Here is a 26,466-nt window from a genome sequence, read left to right on the forward strand (position 1 = left end):
CATCTGCCTGCATTGCGGTCTTTCCCCTCCATTCACAGTTGTCATCGTCTGTAATACGGGGATATCCAGTGGTATTCTAGTGCTGGCTTGGCCCGACCGATGGGAGCCAATTATTAAATTTTTCAGAATTGTATAATCTGACTATTAATCACAGCTGTTATTAAAAATGAATGTATGTAAACTTACAATTAAATAAATTACCTTTTAAAAAACAGACAATAGGGCCGGGCATGGTGGCTCACACCTGTAATCCCAACACTTTGGGAGGCCGAGGCAGGTGGATCACGAGGTAAAGAGATTGAGACCATCCTGGCCAATACAGTGAAACCCCATCTCTACTAAAAATACAACAATTAGCTGGGCAGGGTGGCGTGCACCTGTAATCCCAGCTACTCAGGAGGCTGAGCCAGGAGAATCGCTTGAACCCAGGAGGCGGAGATTTCAGTGAGCCGAGATCATGCCACTGCACTCCAGCCTGGGGGATGGAGCGAGACTCTGTCTCAAAAACAAAAAACAAAAAACAAAAAAAAAACAACAAAACAGACAATAAATGCTCAACACGCATCACTTCCTAATTCTTTTGCTGCATTAACTACTAACTGCTTTTCAAGTTATTTATGCCCACAGTACCTGTATGGCGGAAACATTATACAACCATGAGCTACTACGTATCTCTTCCCGACCCTGTTTTCAAGGGATATAATTTTGAGAAATTGAAATCGGCCACAGTAGAAGTATTGACATCACAGAAATCAGAAAATGCTACAAACTCTCTTTTTCATTCCCCTGCCCAACCTGGAGAGCTGGTTGTTAAATATTTACCAGCACACCACTGGGGAGATCTACCTCAATTGTTGTAACTAAGTAAATTGATGTATTGAAAGTGCTTAAAGGAAAGCCTGACCCTGTTTTAAGTGTCTGTTGTTATCATTGCCTTCAGAGTTTAAGCCACAGTGAGTGAGTAACCAGGGTGTCTACTTCTGAGACAGGGACAGCTAACCGTCCTCAACTATGTGAGAAAGAAAGCAATCTAAGCCATTTCTGCTTTTAGAAGTAGCAAGCGCCGGGCCACAGAAAGAGGACAATGAATAATTCTGTGTGACTGAAGATACTGAGTGGTGAAAAAGAGGAAGTAAAGGAGACATAGTTAGACACAGAGCATTGAGGACAGTACCTTTCTCTTCTTGAAGGCTCCCTTGGCACCAGGCACAGCTTCACAGACACGGCTGATGGCTTCCCTTAGGACAGGAAGAAAAAGCAATTTTATTATGCATCAGTCGGGATTATGGAACCCAGAGACGCTACACTTGCACATCCAAAGAAAATAACTGCCTGTTTATTTCAGTATAGAAAACAGACCTGCCAATTTGGGAGTCATCCAATTCTTCTTCTAAAACACAAAACTAAACAAAACGCAAACAGGTCATTGTAAAACCTCTCCTGGCAATATTCTAGTTCTCTTTGTTGTGGTGGCTGGATACTAACAGTGTTATCTGTGTCAAAGCTACATTTTTTTTTTTTTTTTTTTTTTTTACATTTTGCTAAGATTCTATTTTTGTAAGTCAGCACCCTAAAATATACTCTTCCCAACACTGTGATGCTATCTATCTCCATAGCTTTGGTCAGGACATCAGGCCCAAACCTAATCAACCACCTTGATTAATCAAGATCCTTCTTAAGTGAGTTAGAATGTAATTAAAAGAAACGTGGTCATCTGAGTTTTATTCTCAGTTTCTGCGGTTAGTGAATCTTACAAAATCAAGAGGGGTTGGAAGGAGAAGAGGAACTGCAGGGTGTATAAAGGAGCCGGCAGTGAGGTTATGTGCAGGGCAGTTCCATGGAACAGCACTGGTGAGGCTGCTGGGATGTGCAGGCATGGTCCTGGTGGAGGAGGCAGAGTGTCATGGTGCTGAGCCGCCAGGGGGCAAGAGTCCAACACACGGTTCTGCGTGGGGCAGGAGGACTCCAGACGGTGAGGAAGCAAGACAGGATGGTCCCAGCTGAGGGCTAGGGTGGCAGGAAGGGGATGCTGGAGAGGAAACACAGCTCAACCTCATGACCCAGCCTAAGTGAGAAATGCCTGGGAGGTGGGCAAAGGTGGCTCCAAGTCAGGGGTCCAGAAAGGAGCTGGTGACCCTTCCCACTCACACATGGAGGAGAAAATACTAGTGCATAGAAAAAAATCAATAGGGGCTTGGAGACACGGTGAATAAGAGAAGATAATAGGTCCTCAGAAACATTCTATAAACTTTCTAAGCTCAATACGTCTTCAAATTAATTTCTACCATGTGGGCGAAAAATAATCACCATAACAACACAGTGCTTTTAAGAGAAATATGTCCATATCAGTTAGGTGACAGACTATTAGGACAAGCTTCCCATTTGCCATTCAATTCATTGTAGAGAGCAGGGAAGGAAACATTTTCCTAAAAGCTCAGATGCCAGGAAAACCGTAGGCAATGAATCATCATGACATGGAAAAAGTGAAGCAAGAAACAAATGTTTTTGATGTTTATGCTTACTCCTATTCACTTTATAATAATATTCTAACTGTGGTTCTATCAAAGTGACCAATCACGTATCATCTAAAGTACTTTCTAAAAGCTAACTTCTTATTAAAGAAGGTCAAATTGTCTCTTTACAGAACTATATAAACCCATTATCTATATTTTATGTTTAATTTTTAGAAAACCAGTACAGTGAATCTCTGCATTGTATTTCTATATTAAGTGACATACTTAGTTGAACAAGGCAGCTAAACCTCTGATGGTTCCAGCAGGGTAGAAAGATACTATATGGAGAAGTGTCTCCCTTTAATCACTCCATAAATATTCCTAATAAGCACCATATTTATTTTACCATCCACCAACATGAAGTCTAAACGAAAAAAAATCAGACTCCAAGGACAGTTATCCAAAAAGACACATAGTATCAAATGTCTCATCTAGTCAGGTCCTGGAGCTTGCAACAGGACTCTGCTGCTTCTGTGCTACTTTTGGGGAAGGGAGGTAGAAACTATGCATCACCAGTTAGAAGGAATTACAAAGCTCTGAAAATAGTTAACATTTCTTTCCAATACCTTTTCACACAGAACGGAATGCACAGGTCTCAGGGCACATTCGCAGATAGAAGAAGTTCCAAAAATTTCTCAGAGCTCGTGTACTCAGGGAAAATCCTAAGGATCCCACTTGTGAGCCTTTAGAATCCCCAAAGGAGTTTTCAAATGAAACTGCTTTTTAGAAAAATGTTCTCTTTTCATCATTGGCATAAATTCCTTCCTAATGCTCATACGATAACACGTGTGTTTGAATTCTCATTTCAACCACGCTGATGGTATCTATTTCTGTTTGAAATAGAAATGCAGCATAACTATTAATAACTGCAATATTTAGATGCCTGGAATGAGTTACTTTAACTCCAAAATCTAATTTTAAATGTAACTATTCTCAATTCCCCTTCTTGCTGTTTAAGTGCAGTACATTTTGGTAAGCAGTACTGTTTCAATTTGTTCGTTTAGCAATCATTATTTAGCTTTATGTAATTCCACTTAATCCCCATTTGAGTCTCAGGTACCAATTTTGCCCTGTTTTTAATCATAGGTATTGCTTCTTAACATTCTGTTCAGTATGACCCTGTCTCTGTGAGCCAAATCATGACCTCAGAACTTGGCTAATTTGAAAATGGAACATTTGGCAACCTCCGTGGTCATCTGAAAGTCTCGGAAGCCAGCCCAACTGCCAGATGTGAACCCTCATTGTCCTCATGATTTCACCATCTTCCTGTCAGAACTGGACTCTTTGAAATCATGTAGTAGCATCTTTCTCCCTCCTCATCCATCTCACTACAGCCCATCCTAAGGCCCCACAAGGAATGGTCTATGTGACTGGCATGGATCAATGCACATCAGTAGAGAAAGAGGTACCCAAGAAGCAGCATTTGAGTGAGTGGGCAGCTACCCAGGAAAAAATTATGTTGGGCTCCTATCTCTTGCCTTATATGCAAATAAATTACAGATAGGTCACAAATTGAATTCATTTGTAATGAAATGAAGAAAAGAATATATATATATATATATATATATATATATATATAATATTATATTTTTTTTTTTTTTTTTTGAGACGGAGTCTTGCTCTTTTGCCCAGGCTGGACTGCAGTGGCGCTATCTCTGCTCACTGCATGCTCTGCCTCCTGGGTTCACACCATTCTCCTGCCTCAGCCTCCCGAGTAGCTGGGACTACAGGCGCCCGCCACAGCGCCCGGCTAATTTTTTTTATTTTTAGTAGAGACGGGGTTTCACCATATTAGCCAGGATGGTCTCAATCTCCTGATCTTGTGATCCGCCCGCCTCGGCCTCCCAAAGTGCTGGGATTACAGGCATGAGCCACCACGCCCGGCCAGGAAGAATATTTTTAAATTATCTTTTAGTGGAAGGATATTACAAAATCCAGAAGCCATAAAAGAAAAATATCGACACACTCAATAGCATAAAAAATTCATGGACAAGAAAATATGTAACATTTCACAGTCAACAAAGTAATTGTCTTAATAAAAGTCAGCAAGGAAACTATCAAAAGCCCAATAGAGGGCGGAGCAAAGGATATGGATAAAGAGTTCTCAGGAAAGGCAATACACATGGCTCCGAAAAACACAAACACATACTCAACTTTAATCGCAACCAGAATGCAGATTAAAGCCTATACTGAAATTCTATTTTCATAGCCAAAGATTGAAGCTTTACAGTCTTTTGCAGAGAGGCAGGCACCCTTCTCAGTGCTCCATAATACCCTCCCACCCCCACACCCTGTGTGAGTTTCCTGCCTCCTCTGAGAACCCTGAGACTCTAAAGTTCCAGCCTCTAAACCTTCCCTTGCTCGTCCCCTCTTCTGGCCACTGTGTGACCAGAACCCTGAGTGAGTGTGTGCTGGTACAATAAGAATATCCCACTCCCCTAGTCCTTTCTAATTCAATGCACTCAGTTGGCCCTGCTCCTCCCTGGGCTGGGTGGAGCTTTGAATCTAATCCACTCACCTCCACACAAGAAAAAGTCTTCCATCACTTAAGCGTAACCCTATTTATCTATTTTTAGTAATAAACATGTCCAGGCCCAGCAGAACAGTAAAAACCCTGACCTTCATTTAAACCTCTCCTCCTCCCTCCCTAAGGCCTGCCTAGGGAACCTCCAGGTGGCCACGGAAGAAAGTGCCTCCTAACCTTCCAGCTGCGGCTCTTGACCCCTTGGTCAGGATAACTGCAGGGGTGATGCAGGATGACTGCAGGGGTATCCACCCCTTGCAGGGATGACTGCAGGGGTGGATACAGAGAGGTCAGGGGTGGAGAGGTGACACTGACAGCCCCAATGCTGAGCTCTCTGGCCAGGCTCGTAGTACCTTGCAGGAAAACAGGCGACCCCCTTGGTGCTCCTGGATGTCCTCCCGCCCCCATGCCCTGTGTAAGTTATTTGTCTCCTCTGAGACTCTTGAGACTAAATCTCCAGCCTCTAAGCCATGGCGAGCACCTCCTCTCCAGGGCTCCATCCAACCCCTCTCCTCTCAGGGACACTTTCCTTTTTTATTTGAAGACTCCTCCCCAGGAGCAGGAAGGTGCCTATGGGTGAAACGGATAGTGTCTGTTCTTCACCCCACACACCCACTCCCTCCCAGCATCCACATCAGTGGGAAGCTCCAGCTTCTTGCTGGTGACATGGTTCCTCTCCCTGGAACCAGCACCTCTGCCGGGCTATAGCAGGAGGGCAGTTTCTCCTCAAACACGGCCACTCCTGCTGCATGCTTCCCTGTGTGAGTTGGACATTTGTCCATGGGGCCACCTAGACCCTGATGACACGTGTCAAAGTCTTGGTCATCTCCTAAGCCCCTCACTGACTCTGAAGCTAGAGGGAACCATTGCCCCTCCTCCATGGGAGGACTCACAGGGCACTAAGGACTTGCTCTTATTCTCCTTATAACTTAGGGTGAGGGTTGGGCAAAGTGCAGCAAAATAGATTCTCACCCCTCTTCCCAAGCCCTTTGTAGGAGGGCCAGCCCTCCCTTGAACTGTTGGAGTCCTCCTATGCCCCATGGATTCCAGGCAAACTTAACCAGAGTCCCATTTTAACCTGCGGTTGCCTCCCGCCCTCCTGTCTGAAGGGGCCTCATAGTCTCTGGACTCCGAATGCTTCAGCGGCAGGTGGCTCACCCACCTTCCCCACTGTCCCGCTCATCTCCGAGTACCAGAATTTTATAGATAGATGCCACACCCAATTGCTAGCCCCACTTCAGTGTCTTAAAATCATCACAAACTTGATGTTTTCAAACCCAGCCTTAATTTTCCCCACCAAAAATATTTCTCTCCAGCCTTCCCAGGGCAGAAAACAGCACCGTGGTCCACCCAGCAGCTCTCACCCCACACAAGGTAGCAGTCCTGGGTCTCTCCCTTACCAGCCACCCACCAAACCCATCACCGCCCTGCCTCCATGGGGAAGGTAAGCCAGGCTGCACTCCCCAGAAGCCTTCAGAGTAGTGGAGGAGACAGGATAACACATGTACTATGAAGGACTGGAGTGTGCAATTCTACCTTTCAGAGGAGCAAGAGGTTAGTTACCTGGTCAGCAAAGAAGCCTCAATGCCAAAGAAGCAGGTGCTGAAAGAGGCAGTGGAGGAAGATCCTATAAAAATACAAACCGGAGCCCAGACCAGGAAGGAGCACAGCAGGACGGTGGACGTGCAGGAGCGCCAGCTGGCTGGGGCCAGGTGTACAGAATCCTGAGATACAGGCAGAACCATGGAGGTTTCTGATTCAGGTCTTAGAGGCATTTCAGGACATGCCAAGGAGCAGGAAGCAACCAACGCCTTTTTAGTAGACCCTGATGTGATAGAAATAGCGGTGGTGTGTAGACAGGCAGAAAGGGCTGAGAAGCTGCAGGCAGGGAGATGAGCTGGGAAGTTACTGATGTTGTGATGGCCAGACTTGGATGGTGAGAGTGAAAACGAAAAGAAGACCATTTAGAGAAGAAGCCCACAGCCCTGCTTCATGACAGAGACTGATGCTGAGGGCGGGCCCACAGATGACTCACTCTTTCATCTTGGGGATGGCCTCTCTCTTTTTCCCATGGGTCATCTTCTCCATCCTGAAGCTGTTGACGCCAGGTGGGCCATGTCTGAGAGCTGGATTTGCAGTAGGGACAGAGCTGGGAGGCTGCCAGCTAGGCTGAGGGCACGTAGGAGCCCAGGCACCAGGAGTGAGAGTTCAAGGGCAGAGGGACACAGAACCAATGGCTTCTTCCCAGTTTCATCCACAGCCAAGCAGATTAGTTTCCCAGCTCCTGCACACTAAGCGTCCAGCCATAACCAAACCATTCGGAGAAACTAAGAGTCAGAAATCATAGGCATCAAAAATACCATAAGCTTGATTTTTTAAAGTCATTTGACAAAGGCGTGTTGAAATCACTTCAATCTTGTATGTTGCAGACATAATGAAAGAGCCATGGATTTCAGAATCTGCACACCACTGGAGAAATTGACCTCCTTTACACCTTAGCAATTCACCTGTGCCATTATAATCCCAGCATTCTCCTGAGACCTCGTCCTGTGCCTCAGCCTTTGGTTTACTCCAGAAAGGTATTTAAATATACACACAGGTGTAAAAGAATACTGGTTGGTAATTATTAAACAGATGCCAAAAAAGTATCCTATATATACACATAAAAGCCCAAATAATGAAACTAGAAAAGAGGTTCCTAAACCATGCTGAAAGAGATCTCACAAAGTGAAAGATAAGGTCTTAGGATTACTAAGAATGTATTGACCAAAAAAGTAAAGCCCAACAGAGACAAAATTGAGGCTAATTTTCCTTCCATGGTTTAAGTAACTAATTAATAAAGTTCACTTGAGGTCACAGGTCATGTCACAGGCATCTTCAATGGACAGATCAGAGACTTGCTTTATTCTTACAAACACTTTCATTGAGTTATTTTTTCTTCTTTAGAATTCTAACAGTTGGGTTAGAATAAGCCTTCTGCTCTCAAATTGACTGCTTCCTGATGCTGATATGCCAATCAAGGGGAGAAATCCACACTCCTCAGTTTTCCCACAATTTCATAAATGAGCCAAGGTCTCAGGCAATGAGGAAGAAGCCTCCAATCTGTGCTGCACCCTGAGGGAGATGGTGCCATGTCCCTCAGATGAGCCATCGAGAAGCTGGACCACCAAGGCGCTGGACCCGTGAGGGGCTGGACTGGGTTGGACGGGGCTGCCCAATACAATGTGGAATCCAGAGACCCATGGAACCCTGCGCACACCTGTCTTCACTGCTAGTTTTTAGGAATTACTTATCTTTTGGGAAAGATGCATTTTGTGAGATCAAATACCACGGGCTTTAAAGATCTCAGTTCCCCTGAAATCTGCTTCCTTAGTTGTAAAGCATGAATACAGGTGAAGTGAGCAATCTTGGCCCCAAAGCTTCTGCCCTTTGGAAACACACACAAAAGAAAAGGGGACCACCATGGGGCCTGACACCAGGCTGGGACTTGTTCTAAGTGTTCTGAAGGCATTCTGCGTGTGTCCCATGAAGCTCAGGGCAAGTCTCCATCACAGCGTCTCCCTTTTGCACCAGTCTTGACTGAACCATGTAAACCTGGGCTGAATCCCTGGTCTCTTCCCTCAGCCTTCTGTTCACTTTTCCTTGTAAAACGGCAGCTAAATCATTTCAGGTGCCTTCCACAGCCAAGGCAGTCAGACAGCTCTAAGATGAAGAGGCCAGTCTGTCCCCCGTGCTCTCGCAGTTCCCCATGCCAGATCCCTGAGGCAGTGAAGACATGTGGCAATAAAATCTTCCCAATAAAGTCTTTTTCCGTAGGATTCTGCAGGTGGACAGACACAGGTCTCAGAGGCCACTAAAAATGGGCTGAGACAACAGAATTCCGAATGCAGCCCTGATGGGCAGTCCTGAGCCACACAGACATGTTGTCCATAATTGTTCCACTCCGGGACCTAATGGTTTCCATCTAGTTTCTGTTTAATTCAGCTTCATACAAGGCTTTCCTGGGGCACAACCCTGCAGAAGGTAACACTGAACCCAGCTCCCAAAGACACACATTGGCTCTCCAAAATAAGGACACAGGGCTCATCAACCCTCAAGGCATTAGAGTTCTAGAAATGCTTTCCAAACGCCTCCTCAGCAACCTGGCGAGGACTGCCCAGTGAGTAGCCACACAAGTTCTTTCCTCAATAAAACCCTCGGGATCCCACATTTCCAGATTTACAGCACAGTGGCTTCCGCCCAGGCCACCAGCCCTGGATCTCTATGAGTGATTAACAACCAAACCTGCACTGGGGGCTTTCTGTGAGGGTTAAATGACATATCTACGAATCTATACAACTGGCGTGGGGCACATGCAAATTAACCATTAATGTTACCATTATCAATATCTCCATGGAAGAAACAAAACTGTTTTCCTCTGCTGTCATACCACCGCTTGAATGAGGCATCAATTCTGCAGCAGATGCCAGCTGGGTGTCCTCCAATTCAGATCCCCAGGCTGAGGGCTCAGTGTCCCCAAGACTGTGCCCCACTTCCAATGCCAATCTCAATCCCACTGGGGTAAAATAAAGTCCCAGTTTATTTTACCTCTCCTTCTGACTCACTGGCTACAAATCAGGGTTCCCACCACCCCCAGGTTGGGTTCAATTAATTTGCTAGAATGGCTCACAGAACTCAGGGATACACATTTACTGGTTTATTCTAAAGGATATTGCAAAGGATGCAGATGAAGAGATGCATAGGATGAAGTATGGGGGAAGGAGCATGGAGCTTCCATGCCCTCCCAGGATGTGACGTCCTAGAGAGGACCCTCTGCATGTTCAGCTGTCTGGCAGCTCACTGAACCCAGTCTTACTGGGTTTTTATAGAGGCTTCGATTATATAGGCAAGATTCATTAAATTATTAACCATTGGTGATCACTTAATCTTCAGCCCTTCTCCCCTCTCCAGAGATTGGGTATGGGGCTAGAAGTCCCAACCCTCTAACCCTGCTTTGATTTTTCCTGTGACAAGCCCCCAGCCACCAGTCACCTCATTAGCATACAAAAGACACGTTACTTTGAAGATTCCAAGGATTTTAGAATCTTTTAGTTGTATTCCAGCAAACAAGACAAAGACCAAAAGTATATTTCACAGTACACAGTATCCATATCCAAGCTGCTTGTGCATGTTATCTTTTAGTTGTTGGGGGCACATGCACTGATCCTAAGATAGATTTTATATGCAAATAAATATATACACATATACACAATAAATATATACACATACACATATGTGGCCATGGGGTGATTGCACGTCCTCCTCACCACCGTGGGTTCCACTGTGCATGCGCACACCCATCTGTCCACGTGACACATATATGCGCATCAAGGGACTCCAGATGTCCTTGGCTATGAAGCACAAACCCTCAGGAAGTCCACAGGAGAACTGGAATTAAAACTAATTTTCCGGCCGGGCGCAGTGGCTCATGCTTGTAATCCCAGCACTTTGGGAGGCCGAGGTGAGCGGATCACGAGGTCAGGAGATCGAGACCACGGTGAAACCCTGTCTCTACTAAAAATACAAAGAAAATTAGCCGGGCGTGGTGGCGGGCGCCTGTAGTCCCAGCTACTCGGAGGCTGAGGCAGGAGAATGGCGTGAACCCGGGAGGTGGAGCTTGCAGTGAGCCGAGATTGTGCCACTGCACTCCAGCCTGGGCGACAGAGTGAGACTCCGTCTCAAAAACAAAACAAAACAAAAAAAACCTAATTTTCCTATTTTCCTATCAAGGAAACTGATGGCAACAAAGTCAAACACATAATAGTAAACATTGTCAATCAGAAAATACTGTAAGTTCTTTCATCCAAGGAACCTAACTTATGTTTCCCTGATTCCTAGGGTGAAGACCACCTTGCCACGGCATAGTTTCTCCAACACTGGCCCCTACGTTAGGAGGAAATAATGTGGAAATACTCTGTGAGACTAACCAGAGCAAATCAGAACAAATCAGAACTTTCCCCTCCCCTCACCAAGCAGTGCTTAGAGGAAAACAGAAGTGTGATGTCAGATGGCCTCTCTGCAGCTTGGAGGCCCTTTTAAGGAGCTCCTCCCCCTGCTCTTGGGGTGCCTGCAGGGGGACCAGGTCCACCACAGAGCCCAGGCAATCAGTGTGGGAGGGCCAGGGGATCCCACATGCCTGCTTCTTGTGGTGGTCCACTTTGCTCATTCAAAAAGTTCCTCCCTTGTTGACCGACATTTTATTTTAGGCATTTATATGACAATGGCAGATTATTATTATTATATACTAATTCTAGATGATATAAACCAAAAATAAAATTCTAAGCCCACCAACCAACTGAATTGACCTCTCTCCTCTTAAGCCAAGAGGATTCCAAAGTAAACATGAAAAACTAGTTCAGGTCCTGATGGGAAGAGGGGGTCAGACATGCTTCATTATACACTCCTCCCTTAGAATTCAGGCACGGCAGATCAGCATTAAGATGAGAACAGAGACCTTAAGATTGATAGATCAGACTCTTTGTAGCAATAAGATACCAACATGACAGATAGTAGGCCCTGAAGGAAATGAAAGTATTTTACCTCAAATTACATTTCTAGGACATATTTTGAAATGGCCCTGCAAAGCTGTCTCTTGTGGGGAAAATCTACACTCTGTAGAAAATCCCCTTCCCTTTCCAGGTCTTTTCCTGACCCAGGAGAGATTTAATTACAATTCTGGCACTTTTTAGGGTTGGTTAAGAGACCTTTACCATCCATTTTCTCTGAAGCCTGCTACCTGGAGGCTTCATCTACATACTAAGAACCTTGGTTTCCACAACCCCTTATCTTAACCCAGACACTCCTTTCAATTGATTCCAGGTCTTTAGATAATAACTCTTTCAACCAATTGCCAATCAGGAAAATCTTTGAAGCCACCTATGGTCTAGAAGCTTCAAGTTGTCCTGCCTTTTTGGACTGAACCAATGTACACCTTACTTGTATTGATTGATGTTTGCCTGTAACTTCTGTTCCCCTAAAATATATAAAATCAAGCAATAACCCAATGACCTTGAACACATATTCTCGGGACCTCTTGAAACTGTGTCTCCAGCCTTGGTCACTCATATTTGATTCAGGAAAAAACCTCTTTAAATGTTTTACAGAGTTTGACTGTTTTTGTCAAAAAGATGAAAAACACAGAATACAAGAAATCAACATAAAGCTTCGAGAAATAAAAACCTCATGGACATAATGGGTCTGTTGTTTTTAAAAACATCTTTAATATCAGGGAAAGAGGTACAATGCAATCAGCAGAAAGGCCACCAGAAAAGAGGAAGGAGGGACAACGAGCTATGGGGAAATGCTGATGGGACAACCAGAGGGAGAGGGGCCTGCATGGAGAGCAGGCAGAGGAGGGTATAGGGGAGAGGCATAGGGTCATTATCACAACAAAGGGATGGGAACAGAGAGCACAGAAATTCCAGCAGGCAGGATGCATCCACAGCACGCAGGGGAGGACCCAGCAGAGGCCGTGAAAAAAGCCTGGGCACCACAGAAGCAGCAGGAACCATTCTGGGTGAGACCACACCTGCAAGGCAAGAGAGAAGATGCTGGTTTATTCTTCACAAACTGTGAACGGTCTTCCTCATCTGCAAAGCTTCCTGCTGGAGATGCACATCCTGCAGGTATTTATTTAGACAGTGCTATCGACTTGGTGGCACTGTTCTGTGGCAGAATCTGCCTTCAAGAGGCATTTCCCCTTTCTGATCACTGGACAGAGCCTGTCCATTCCAGGGCAGTTCTATTGGAGGGTGCACCAGAAGCCGTCTGTCCCATCTTAGTCCTTATCTCTGACCTCTTTCTATCAATATTTGTGTATTTCTATGTGCATGTGAAAAGAAGCCCCACTGATAGAATTGGAGGAGGAGAGAAAGAAAGAGGAAACCTTAGAAAGGGTCTGAGTGAGACAGAATAAAATTTCTAGGAAGTATATCTTGGAGGTGCCATGTGCAACGCTGATCTTGGAGCCTGGGGGGTGGAGCAAGAGGGAACTGGGACCTGGGGCAGAGTGTCCAGCTTTTTGAGAACCAGCTCCAGACCTTAAAGCTCACACACCACCAGAAGCCAGCACTACCCTTAGGCAAGGGGGCAGCTGCTGGGTTTTATGCCCCCCGACACACTGAACCACCATACCTAAGACAAAAGAGTAATCCTTCCCATTTGGAAAAAGTAAACTAAAATAAAAGGAAATACACTCAGAGGAGGTTCTTAACTCTTCCCAGAATCACACAATATTGGTGGAGTCAAAATCTGAATTGAGCTCTTCCAGGCTTCAGAGCCACTTTTTCCCAGGTCCCAAGTCTTCTTGGGGGCATGAGGATGGGGAGGGGTCAGAGCCCACAGGAGCCCCTGACTGCTTTGACTTCAGCAGTCCACACAGTGACCCAGGAGGTCACACCACAGCCAGCCCCTTCTTGGAGTGAGGAGTAGGAAGCCCCCAAGGGCCACGGCTCAGGCAAGGCAGAGTGCGTCACCCAGAGGCCTGCCGGGCAGGGCCCCCAGCTCTAGAAGAAAAACACTAAACTAAACTTACCTGTCCTGCCTTTAAAAACCACCCATGCACATCCTCAGGCCCACGAGCAAACACACAGAGCCCCGAGCATCAGCATGGATAAATCGCAGTCAGCGAGGCCCTGCAGAGAGCATCTCATTTGATTTCTATGACCGAAGGAGATGTGGATGTTGCCCTTACTCCAAAGTGGAGATAAAATATATCTCCACCAATATATTATATATAAAATTTTATCTCCACCCATTTCTCTCTCCTCCAGAGGCAAAGAGAGTCCAGGACATTGGCCAAGACCACAAAGCTCTTGAACTGGGCTCTCTGTGACATGAGAACATGAGACTACATGCACGGAGTGGAGAGAAGTGACGAAGATTATCCAGCCAAAGATCATGCCACCTGATGGGGCAACAGCTTTGGAGAAAGGCAAGACCATGGCCTCCCAGTGTAAGGTTATGGTTGGGAAGTAATTTTGCACCTGAATGCAAGCTGATTCCCACACCAGTAGTTTCGGCCGGCTGCTCTGTTAAGTAGAATGCTGAGGTCAGTGTGATCAATAACTGCCACTTTTCTGTCACTCCAGGGGATTGGGGGGTATGGGAGGCTTCCCCCAGGAGGTGAGGCTGCACAGGGCCCTGGAGGCTGAGGAACTGTGAGAGAGGAGAGTGTGAGCTGAGCACACAGAAATGATGAAGAGAGAGGTCAGTTGAGCCTATGCGGATTGGGGGTGCACCAGGGTGCAGCCACAGAGAAAGGGGAGTGAGTGGCCTGCAGAAGGACCCACAACAGGGAACCCAAGAAAACAGGCAAGAAACCAACATGGGTGGTATTATGAATGCCAGGTGAGAGGACTTTCCTAAAGATTTAAGGAGTGAAAACTACAAGGAAATGAATATGAGGGTTTGCTGATGCAGAGCGAAATGAGGAAGAACCTTTTCCCTCTAATTGAAATGGAAATGACTAGGGGAGGGTGGGGATCCCCCAGGCACATCTAGGACAAAACTGTGCAAGACATAGCATAACAAGTCAGATATAGCCTGCATGAAGAAAAGCATAGCATTTTATTGGGAGACATAAAGCAAGATCTGAACACATGAAAACTCCTGCTATGTTCCCAGAGATAAGGATGAAACATTATTATGAAGTAAATTCTCCCTAAATTAATTTATCAATTTAATTGAATTATAATTGTCATCCTAATTGAGATCTTTTTGCACTGAACAATATGTTAGAGTGCGTAAGAAATTTCAAAAATTGTAAAAAAAAATTTTAAAACAACAAGGAAGAATAGCAAGGAGAAATATGTTCTGCCAGATGAAAAGCATGGTTGTGGCACACAAACAAATGCATCAGCAGAAAACAAATGTTACCAGTGGACTGAAATTAGGTGTTCAGAAACAGAGTATGTGGTAATTTAACATACAGTCCAATGGCATTTCAACACAGTGGGGAGATTTGGGCCTAACTGGCTATCTTATTACAGGTAAACTAAAAATCCATACATAAAAAGTAAAATAAATGAAAATATTAAAAGATTAGTTTGATCTACAGTGAAGGAGATTGTCAAGACAGGAAAACTACAAGCCATAAAAGAATGGCTGATGGGTGAACGCTAATAAACATTTTTTAATATAAAATTTACCATTTTAACCATTTTTAAGTGTGCAATTCAGTGGCATTAAGTACATTCACATTGTTGTGCAACCATTACCATTATCTGTTTCCAGAACTTTTTCATCTTCCCCAAGTAAACTCTGTACCCATTAAATAATAATTCCACATAACTCCCCACTGCCTCATCTGGCCAGCCCCTGGAGACCTCTATTCTACTTTCTGTCTTCATGAATTTGGCTACTGTCTAATAAACATTTTTTAAATGATATGGCAAGATATTTCCAGCACATACAAAATATGCAAAAACTCCCAAAAATTGATAAGAAAGTAAAGAGACTCCAATAAAAAAAATGGGTAAGTGATGTGAACAGGTAATTCACAAGAAAGAAAATGAAACCAGACAGCACATAGATGTGAAAAAGTGTTCGCATTTCTGGTATGCAAAAACACTCAAAGGAAAACAATAGCAACTATTGTTTTGATGACAAACTGGTAAAAAAATTGATAGCACTATTAGCACTCAGTGCTGCATAGTTGTGAAGAAAGGGCCACTTTGCTAAATTGCATGTGACATGTGAATTTCAGGAGTCATCTGCAGTGGCCCACCTGTTGGAGTGTGGTTCAGCACAGTAGGGTGTAGGGACATTGATGGTCCTCACGCATTATTTTGTCTAGAAAAACAAAGCAAAACCAGGAATTGTTGACTATATTATCATATAGCCATATGATTTGCAACTATAAAAAATCAGGTTTGGCCTGGCGCAGTGGCTCAAGCCTGTACTCCCAGCACTTTGGGAGGCCGAGGCAGGCAGATCATGAGGTCAGGAGATCAAGACCATCCTGGCTAACATGGTGAAACCCTGTCTCTATTAAAAATACAAACAATTAGCCAGGCGTGGTGGCAGGTGCCTGTAGTCCCAGCTACTCGGGAGGCTGAGGCAGGAGAATGGTGTGAACCCCAGAGGCAGAACTTGCAGTGAGCTGAGATTGCACCACTGCACTCCAGCCTGGGCAACACAGTGAGACTCCATCTCAAAAAACAAAACAAAACAAAACAATCAAACAAAAAAAACAAACAGGTTTTAAGGCCCCAATCTACTGATCCATTCAAGGAAAACGTAGATTGTGGAATGATGAAGATGGTATGATTCCCATTTCTAACACAAAAGAAGGAAGGTGTGTGTGTGTGTGTGTGTGTGTGTGTGTGTGTGTGTGTGTACCAAAAAATCTGGAAAGCTATTAACACTGGTCATCTTTATCTTTTCTTTCTATACCTTTATCTTATTTGACTCATTATGAAAAGCATCTATTGTTTTAATATAAAAAAATAGTTCATGTTGTTGCATGCATCGGTAGTTCATTGTAGTTCATTCCTTTTTATTGCTGGGTAGTATTTGTACCACGCACATATCAAGATGTGTTTATCTGCTCACTAGTTGATGGATAATTGGGCTGTAGTTTGGGTCTATTATAAAGAATGCTTCTATGAACATGGACTTACTGTGGACATACATTTTTATTGCTGAATAGCATGGTAGATTTGTCTTTAACCTTATAATAAACTGTCCACCTGTTTTCATAAGCACCTGTACCATTTTGCATTCCTACCAGCAATAACACACAACACAGGTAGCCCTCAAAGCCTTAAGCTAAGTGAAAGACGCTAGACACATAAAACCTTGTACAGAATAATTCCATTTGTACAGAATTGCATAGAATGGTTCCATTTATAGGAAATTCTAGAAAAGGCAGAATAATAGTGCCAGAAAGGTGGTTGCCTCGGGGAGATTTGGAAAAGGCTGCTGACTGAAAAAGGGCACAAGAGATTTTTGGGAGTGGTAGAAATGTTCTTGACTACATGGATGAAGCAATCAAGAATCAAGAATTTGGTTACTGTCTAATAAATATCTTTAAAATGATAAGGCAAGATATTTCCAGCACATATAAAATATGCAAAAAGCTCCCACAAATTGATAAGAAAGTATAGAGACTCCAAAAAAAATGGGTAAGTGATATGAACAGATAATTCATAAGAAAGGAAATTAAACCAGCCAGCACATAGATGTGAAAAAGTGTTCACATTTCTGGTACACAAAAGCACTCAAAGGAAAGGACAGGGGCTTGGGGGAGGGGTGTGTTACTGATGGGGTGGGGAACAGGGGCTTTCTTTGGTCTGGAATATTCTGATCTGGGTGACTATTACTTGGTGAATGCATACATAAAACTCCAATGAGCAACACACTTAAGATTTGTGCACTGGTCGGGCATGGTGGCTCATGTCTGTAATCTCAGCACTTTGGGAGGCCAAGGTGGGTGGATCACCTGAGGTCAGGAGTTTGAGACCAGCCTGGCCAATATGGTGAAACCCCATCTCTACTAAAAGTGCAAAAATTAGCTGGGCATGGTGGCAGGTACCTGTAATCCCAGCTACTCAGGAGGCTGAAGCAGGAGAATTACTTGAACCTGGGAAGCAGAGGTTGCAGTGAGCCGAGATTGCACCATTTCACTCCAGCCTGGGGGACAGAGTAAGACTCCGTTGCAAAAAAAAAAAAAGATTTGTGCACTCTATGAGACCTCAACAAATTCATATTTAAATCCCAAAATGAAAACAAAAACGCCAGGCAGCAGGCTTGGGATGTAACTTGCTGTGTCATTAGGAGCCATTGTAGCTTTTGAAGCTAGGGAAAAATATGTCGAAAGTGATTTCAGAACAGGAATTGGCCATTTTTTCAGGAAGCCCTGGTCAGGGAAGAAGAGTTGACCATGTTCTCAGGGGGTGAATATGAGCATCACCCACTGGGTGAAGTGACAAGGCCTGGGAAGGCCTAAGGTGGGGTGGAAGGAAGGCAGGGGCCCAAGAAACATTTCAAAGAAGAGCACACACAATTTGAAGATGATGACTCAATGACATGCAAAAGGTAGGAAGATTGTAGAAGTAATAACAGCCACAATTGACATTTACAGAGTGTTTACTAAGTGTCTGGCCCTTTTCTACAACTTTGCACATATTAATCTTTTAATATTGTAGGGATCATTATGATTTCCTTTTCATTAGTGGAACCTGAAACCAGAGAGGGTAAGTAGCCTGTTTGAGGTCACACAGTAGGGAGGTGGGGGTGAGAGTGTTTGCAACAGAAGCCCTGCATACTGGAAGGAAGATGGTGAGGTCAGTTTGGGATGCCTGGCATTACAGTCACAAGCAAACACCCACCACTCAAGAGGAGAGCCAATGTCAACTTGCATGCCCAGGGACTTCGGGATGTAAAGCAAAACATGATTCAAGTGCAAAAGATCATTCCTGATAAAGCCATGATGCGATACCACCTCATACCCATGAGAATGGCCACTAACAACAACAACAACAAAACAAAACAAAACAAAACAAAAAAAAACAGAAAACAACAAGTGTTGGCAAGAATGTGGAGAACTAGGAATTGGCTGGAGTATAAAATTGTGCAGCCACTGTGGAAAACGGCATGGCGGTTCCTGAAAACATTAAACATATAATTGCCATTTGATCCAGCAACCCCACTTCTGAGTACATATCCAAAATAAGTGATAGCAGGGACTCGAACACATATATGTACACCATGTTCATGGAAGCATTATTCACACTGGTTAAAAGGTAGAAACAACCCAAAAATCCTTAACTGATGAATGGACAAACTGTGGTCTGTGCAGACAATGGAATATTAAAGGAAGGAAATTCTGACACATGCTACAAGATGGATAAACCTTGAAGATATTATGCTAACAGAAATAAGTCAGTCACAAAAGGACAAATACTATATGACTCCACTCAGATGAGGATGCTACAGTAGTCAAATTCATAGAGACAGAAAGCAGAGTGGGAGTTGCTGGACTGGAGGGGGTGGCGGAAGTGGGGAGTTGTTGTCTAATGGGGATAGAGTTTCAGTTTTGCAAAATGAAAAGTTCTGGAGATGAAGGGTGGTGATGGTTGCACAACAATGTGAATGTTCCTAATGCCACTGTGAAAAACGGTTTCAACGGTAAACTTTATGTGGTATATATTTTACCACAACTTAAAAATAAGTAGCAACTAAGTAAAAGCCAAAAAAGATTATTCCCAGGAAAGCCACACACCAAGAGCTATGGGCACAGTCACAGGGCTCAGTTGCAGCCTGACACCCCCACCTCCAGGGCAAGGACAGACAGACTGACTTTCATATTGATTTTCCTCTTTTTCTTCATTCTGAGCAAAATTAGTACCTCCAGTATTCCAAATTAATCTCATTTTGCGATGCATTTTCATGCCTGTAATGATAGAATTCCTGCCCGAGGCTATAAATAATTGAGCTAAGACACTTCCAAACCTGGATGATAACATGTTCCTCGTGGGACACCCGAGGCAGCATCCCTCAGCACTCCCTGTCCTCCGCAGCTATTAAAAGGCTCTGTGGGCGTCTGGCCACATGTCAGAAAGTGCTGCCTCAGATGTAAACAAACCACAGCTATAAAATAACAAATAACACATAGAGAGCTATGCATATAGATTTTCAAGGAGCCAGTTCTCTTCAACTACCCGCACAAACGTTGAATACGCATGAGAGAGGCTTGTTCAGATAAAAACAAGAATTCAACCAAACATGTTAAAATTTTGCCTTCTACTAAGTAGGCATGAGATTATTGGAGATTCCTAGAAAGCCAGGAAATCCTTACTTGCTTTGGTCCCTGGGGTTGGTTCCAAGAGCCCAGAGACATGAGGCAGGCTCCATCCAATGTGCCACCAAGGGAGATCTGTGCTTTGACTCAGCTCCCACTAAATGTACAAGGGTTTACAAGCTAATTTCCATGAACACTAAGCAAATGGATTGGAGGGGTGGACAGTGATAATATTCATATATGCATACAACATACAATTAAATTAATGTATTGACATAATTACTTAATATTACTCATAAGAGGAAAATGAAGGGCACGCGATTTTGTATAAAGTGTGACTGCAAATATGTGGAAAATTAACTGAAAAACCCAAGCCCTCTTTTTGTACGTTGCTTTGTTTTCTAAAATTTCTCTAGTGTATATGTATATATTTTTTATAATACAATACAATTTATTTCTAAAGAATGTAGGTTAGTGTGGTGCAGCTGTTTTAACCCCCAGCGGACATTTGGCAAAGTCTGAAGGTTGTCACAATGTTAGTGGGAGACGTGCTACTGGCATCTAGAGAGTGAAAGTCAGAAGGGCTGCTCATCATCCTAAAATGCACAGGACAGCTGGTCCCAAAGGTCGACCATGCCAAGATGGGGAAGTGAAGATTGCTTTGTTCAAACAGAAGAGAGCAAGACAGAATGGCCAGAACCTCATAAAAGTACCAGAGAGAATGCATGATGGGAGGTAGGGACTCAATCCATGCACGTGTTCAACCGCGTGGACCAGCCAGGGTCCACCAGAGAGGGCGCTGCAGAGACCATGTCTGGAGAGGATCTCAGCAACGAGGAGGCCACTAGCCAGCCCTGGACACCAGTGGGCAGTGCCCAGAAGGCGCTCGCTCTCTTGAAAAAAAAAAAAAAAACAACAAGGCCACAAGCCATCTCCTCAGAGGAGGCAGGATCAGATCCAACATCCAACAAAGTACATCTCTCTTAGCAGATATTTTAGGTATAAAAGTGCATTTAACTAAATTATAGGAAATTACAGATTGGCCAATTTAATTTAATTTTCAGGGCTCAAAGGCTTTACTTCAAAAGGAACTATAAGTTCCTAATCTTTATATAACAAGTCTTCATTTCTCAAGGTTATAAGCAGTAAAATGAAAACATGAAGAGAAAGGACTTTATACAAAAGCACTATGCCAAACAAAAGAAGCTGTGTTTTCAAAAATAAGTGACTTCCATCCTGCTAAGCAGATGCAGATGTACTAATCTTCATTTTTAAAAGGCCCTGGGGGCAGAAAGGAAGGAGGAATTATCGAATATAACTTTTTCGCATGGAGTTTGTCTCATGAGTCACATCTTCTGAGCTGGTGCTCTTAGCAGCTTGCTTCATTTTTAGTCATTCCCCTGGATTCCTGAAAATTTAAGATTTCAACAAATAATGATTGAGCACCTACTATGTGCTGGGCCAGGAGCTCCCACAGGCCTTTTCTGAGGGCTGCCTGTCACCTCTGTGGGCCACCAGAGGATGCCTCCCAGTGGGGTTCATCAAGGAATCTCAAACCCAAGTTTGCAAAGTAATGGGGTTCAATCTCCATTGCTTTTAGACACTTTAGACTTTGTGTTTTTTCAATAATAAATAAAAAATATTAACAGCGTTTAATGATGAGAAAATGCTTATGATTGATTCTAAAGGAAGAAAGATGAATCCGACATTTTCTATACAGTTGGAACACTATTATATCAAAAATGCACATAAAAATAAACCATCTTAATCAAATCATCAAAGTTGGCATCATCAATATTGGGCCACAGTGACATCATGTACCTCCATGATAATGCACTGGGAAGGACACAACAATTTCTATTGTCTCCTGCCGGGAATGCATAACCCAACACTAATCATGAGACAGCAATAGGCAAATTAAAATTGAGGGAAATTCTATAAAATAACTAGCATGCACTCTCAGAAAATGTCAATGTCAAGAAAGACAAAGAAAGGCTAGAGAACTATTCCAGATTCAAGGAAACGAAAGAGATGTGACAACAAAATGCAATGTATGATTCTAAACAATCCTGGAATGAAGGAAAAAAAAACCATCAATGAAGGACATTATGGGACAATTGATGAAATTTGGATTTAGACTATTAAATTAGGTAATTGTGTTCTGTTAGTGTTAAAATTCCTGACTTGATCATTGTGCTGTGAGTATGTAGGAAAATAACATTGTCCTCAGGAAATGTGCACTTAACTAGTTAGGGTTGAAGAGGTATGATGTCTCCAACTTATTCTCAAATAGTTCAGAAAAAAATTTAGGCTGGGCACAGTGGCTCATGCCTGTAATCCCAGCACTTTGGGAAGCCGAGGTGGGCAGATCAGTTGAGGTCAGGAGATCAAGACCATCCTGGCTACCACGGCAAAACCCTGTCTCTACTAAAAATACAAAAAAATTAGCTGGGTATGGTAGCGGGCGCCGGTAGTCCCAGCTACTTGGGAGGCTGAGGCAGGAGAACGGCATGAACCTGGGAGGTGGAGCTTGCAGTGAGCCGAGATTGTGCCACTGCACTCCAGCCTGGGCGAGAGTGAGACCCTGTCTCAAAAAAAAAAAAATTAACCAGGCATGGTGGAGGACACCTGTAATCTCAGCTACTCGGGAGGCTGAGGCAGAATAATTGCTTAAACCTGGGAGGTGGAGGTTGCAGTGAGCCAACATTGCGCCACTGCACTCTAGCTTGGGCAACAAAGCAAGGCTCTGTCTCTAAATAAATAAATAAATAAGAAATATGCAGGATTCCTTTGTCGTATTCTTATATCTTTTTAATTAGTTTAAAATCATATAGAAAGTTTGAAAATGCACAGAAAAAATGAAGAAATTACAAGCTATATTTAATAGAATTGAAGTAGCAAGTGATTGTAAAATAGATCATATTTTATGTTTCACAAGTAAAGAAAAAATATAGCCAATAAGATGATGACACAACACTTTCCTATCACTTAGGCTTTTTCTTTACACTTTTACAGAACTCTTTTGGACTTGCTAATGCATCAATTTTTATTCTATATCACTCTTTTGTACATATACAAACAAATAGGTAAGTGAAATAAGTTAAAGTTATCCTCCAACTTCTTCACATGCCAATTTCAACACTTCTGAACCCTTTGATTCAGAATTGTTCACGTTTGTGCTTTTCTATGCAATATCATCCTCTGAGCCATCAAAAATGTAGGTGATACAGCAGCTTTTCAAAAGAATATTCCATGATTATTTCCAGTATTTTCTTCCAAGCTACTGAAGCCTATCCTCCAAGCTTTAATGCTTGACCTTTCCAGAAGGGATCGGGGAAAGGACTTTGGCCAACAGTGAGGACTGTCGTTCCCTGAAATGCTGGTGTACTGATCATTGACCTAATTCTGCCGACACAAACAGCTCCAAGTGTGCCCATGCCCAGGACTGACAGCAACCACACAACTGCCATGGGCCTGGCAGAAGCAGCTGTGAAGACACCGTGAATATAAAATGCATCCAGATTTCAGAGATATTAACATGTGAAAAGGGTGCATCCTGGAATTAAAACGTGATATTTAAAAATCTTAACAGTGTTGAGTTTGTGGATGGGAGGTCATTCCAATTTTGTATCAATAAGCACATATTAATTTGTTGGTGTTATTGTAATCAGAAAAAATGAATACATTTTGATTCACAAGACATAGTTATTTTCTCTAAATTTCGTGTCTGATTTTTATCTGTGCATTTCCTATGTTTCCCATCGCACAAACTTATCCATCTATTAGTTCAGGTCTAAGGAGCTTCTCTGCTGTAGAATTCATTAATTGACCCAATAAATGTTAATTAAAAGCCCATGAGACATAAGGAAAAGCCAAACTCAGATGGTGCCATCAAGGGTCTTAAAGTCTGGTCAGAAAGAGAAGGTACCACTTAGAACTGATCCAAGATGCAAATTTTTTTTTCATATTTTAATATTTATGAAATCGCTGTGGGCCAGGCAACAGTCATGAGGTAGTTACCATTTCCTGCACATACGCATCAAAACTTGCAGAATGGGTATCTTTAGTTTGAAAGAGAATTCCAAAAAGTTGAGAACTTTTTTAAGAGTCAGGTTTATTGAGGTATAATAAACCTTTTTTAGATGCTCAGTTATGAGGGTTTTTTGTTGTTGTTGTTAATTTTTTGCAGAGATAGGGGTCTCACTATGTTGCCCAGGTTGGTCTCAAACTCCTGGCCTCAAGTGATCCTGCCTCAGCCTCCCAAAGTGCTGACAGCTACCATGCCCATCCTCAGTTCTATGAATTTTGAAAAACCCATATAGTCACGTAACTATCATCAAATCAAGAGATAGAATAGTTCTTTTATCCCCGAAAGGTTTCTCCATGCCCCTTTTGGAACCAATATCTCTTTTCCCCACCTCCAGATCCTAGCGACCTGTGATCTAATTTCTTTCTCTATAGTTTTACCTTTTCTAGAATGTCATATAAAGGGAATCACATAGTATGAAGCTTTTTGTATCTGGCTTCTTTTACTTGGCGTAGTGTTTTTGAGATCCATCCACATTGTTGTACATATTACTTGTTTTTTATTGCTTAGAATTATTTCATTTAAGTCTGTTCTTATGCTGATTCTACACTGCGAATTCTCTTTGAACTGATTTTCAAAATTCTTTTGTTGGTTATTCTAGATTTAAGAATCAGCTTGTCAATTTCTACTAAAAGCCTACTGGTACTTTTATTGGAATTGTATTAAACCTATAAATCAATTTGGAAAGGTTCTGACATTTTAACAATACTGAGTCTTTAGTCTATGAACATGGTATATCTGTCCATTTATTTAGATCTTTAATTTTTCTCATCAATGTTCAATAGTACTTAGCATATAAATCTTACACATATTTTGTTAAATGTAACACTAAAATATTTTATGTTTTTATGCTATTGTAAATGGTTGGTTTTCAATTTTATTTTCCAATTGACCTTTGTTAGTACATAGAAATGCAATTGATATTTGTATTTTGACATTGTATCCTACAACCTTGCTAAATTCACTTATTAGTTCTAATAGCTTTCATGTAGATTTGTCAGGATTTTCTATGTAGATGTCCATGTTATACGAAAAAAAGATGTTTTTACTTCTCGTCTAATTTGAATGGCTTTTATTTTTTTCTTGCCTTATTGCATTGACTTGCCTTGTTCTCGATCTTAAAAGTATTCAGTTTTTACCATTAACTATGATATTGGCTGTACATTTTTAGTGGATGCCCTGTTATCAGATTGAGGAACTTTCCTCCTATTCCTAGTGTGTTGACGGTTTTTATAATGAATGTATGTTGAATTTTGTCAAAGGCTTTTCTGTATCTGTTGAGATTTTCATATATATATATTTTTTTAATTTGCCAATATGGGGAATTACACTGATTTTTTTTTAATGTTGACTCGACCTTACAATCCTTGAAAAACACCTACAGGGTATAATGCATTATTTTCCTTTTGACATATTGCTTGATCCAATTTGTATATATTGTTAGGGTTTGTGTCTAGGTCCATAAATTTTCTTTTCTTGTAATGCCTTTGTCTGGTTTGGGTATCAGGATAATACTGCCTCTAAAATAAACTGGAAAGTGTTCCCTCCTATCTTCTGGAAAAGATTGTGGAGAATTGATGTTATTTTTTCCTTAAATGTTTGGGAGCATTCACTAGTGGTCCTGACCCTGGAGTTTTCTCTCTAAAATTTTTTTTACAATCATTTAATTTATTTAATAGATATAGGCCTATTCAGATTATCTATTTTTTCTTTAGCAAACATTGGTAGTTGTATCTTTCAAAGAATTTGTTCATTTCATCTAAGTTGTTAAATGCATTAGCATCAAGTTTTCCCTAATGCCCCTTATTATTCTCTCAGTGTCTACAGCATCTAAAAGGATGATGGCCTCTCCTTTGTTCCTGATATTGGTCATTTGAACTCTCTCTCTCTTTTTGATCCGTCTAACTAGCAGTTTATCATGGCATTGATCATTTTAAAAACCACCTTTGGTTTTCAATATTTCCTCTATCTTTTTTCAGATTCCAAATTTATTCATTTCCAATGCTCTTCGAATGACCTAATAGACAATAAAACTTAGGAAAAAAATAGATGGTAATGACTCTGGATCAAGAAATGATTCTGTATATTCAGACTCTGAATTTGAAGAAAATTTTAGGAATACTTTTTTATATTGCTTGTATTTTCCTTTTAAGAGATGTACAAGTGTTATAATGATATAAGTCTGTGTCTGTAATAACCCAAAATAGCGTTTTCAATATATATGAACTGACTCTAAGTGATATGAAAGCATTCTGTCATATTTTTTTTGTGGTTATAAAATAATGAAGTGTTTAACAGCAGATGATACAGTACGTCCTCACTTAATGTCATGTATAGCTTCTTGGAAATTTTGGCTTTAAGCTAAACAATGTACAGCAAAGTCATTTAGTTATACTATTGGTGAGAAAAAAATATTGGTTTTGTTATATGCCATTTCACTTAAAGTTGCAGTTTCCAAAAACCTATTGATGAGATTAAGTGAGGACTTACTGTCTTTAAAAGTAGATGAAAAATGCTCTGTGTTTTTAAAAGTTCAATATGATGTGCAATGAAATCAACG

General features: G+C 42.2%; 1 protein-coding gene across 2 annotated transcripts in view; it reads right to left on the reverse strand.

The window, feature by feature from the left end:
* The window catches only part of SHC3 (SHC adaptor protein 3), a 172,717-nt gene that overhangs the window by 70,532 nt on the left and 75,719 nt on the right, over positions 1–26,466 (reverse strand). For both annotated transcript variants that reach the window (XM_032164473.2, XM_032164472.2), the window contains exon 3: positions 1,175–1,238. In XM_032164473.2, the coding sequence (XP_032020364.1) occupies positions 1,175–1,238 (64 nt within the window). The remainder of the gene's footprint in view (positions 1–1,174; positions 1,239–26,466) is intronic.

This window comes from Hylobates moloch, unplaced genomic scaffold (genome assembly GCF_009828535.3).
Source record: "Hylobates moloch isolate HMO894 unplaced genomic scaffold, HMol_V3 SCAFFOLD_10, whole genome shotgun sequence".
In the NCBI taxonomy this organism is placed as follows: Eukaryota; Metazoa; Chordata; class Mammalia; order Primates; family Hylobatidae; genus Hylobates; species Hylobates moloch.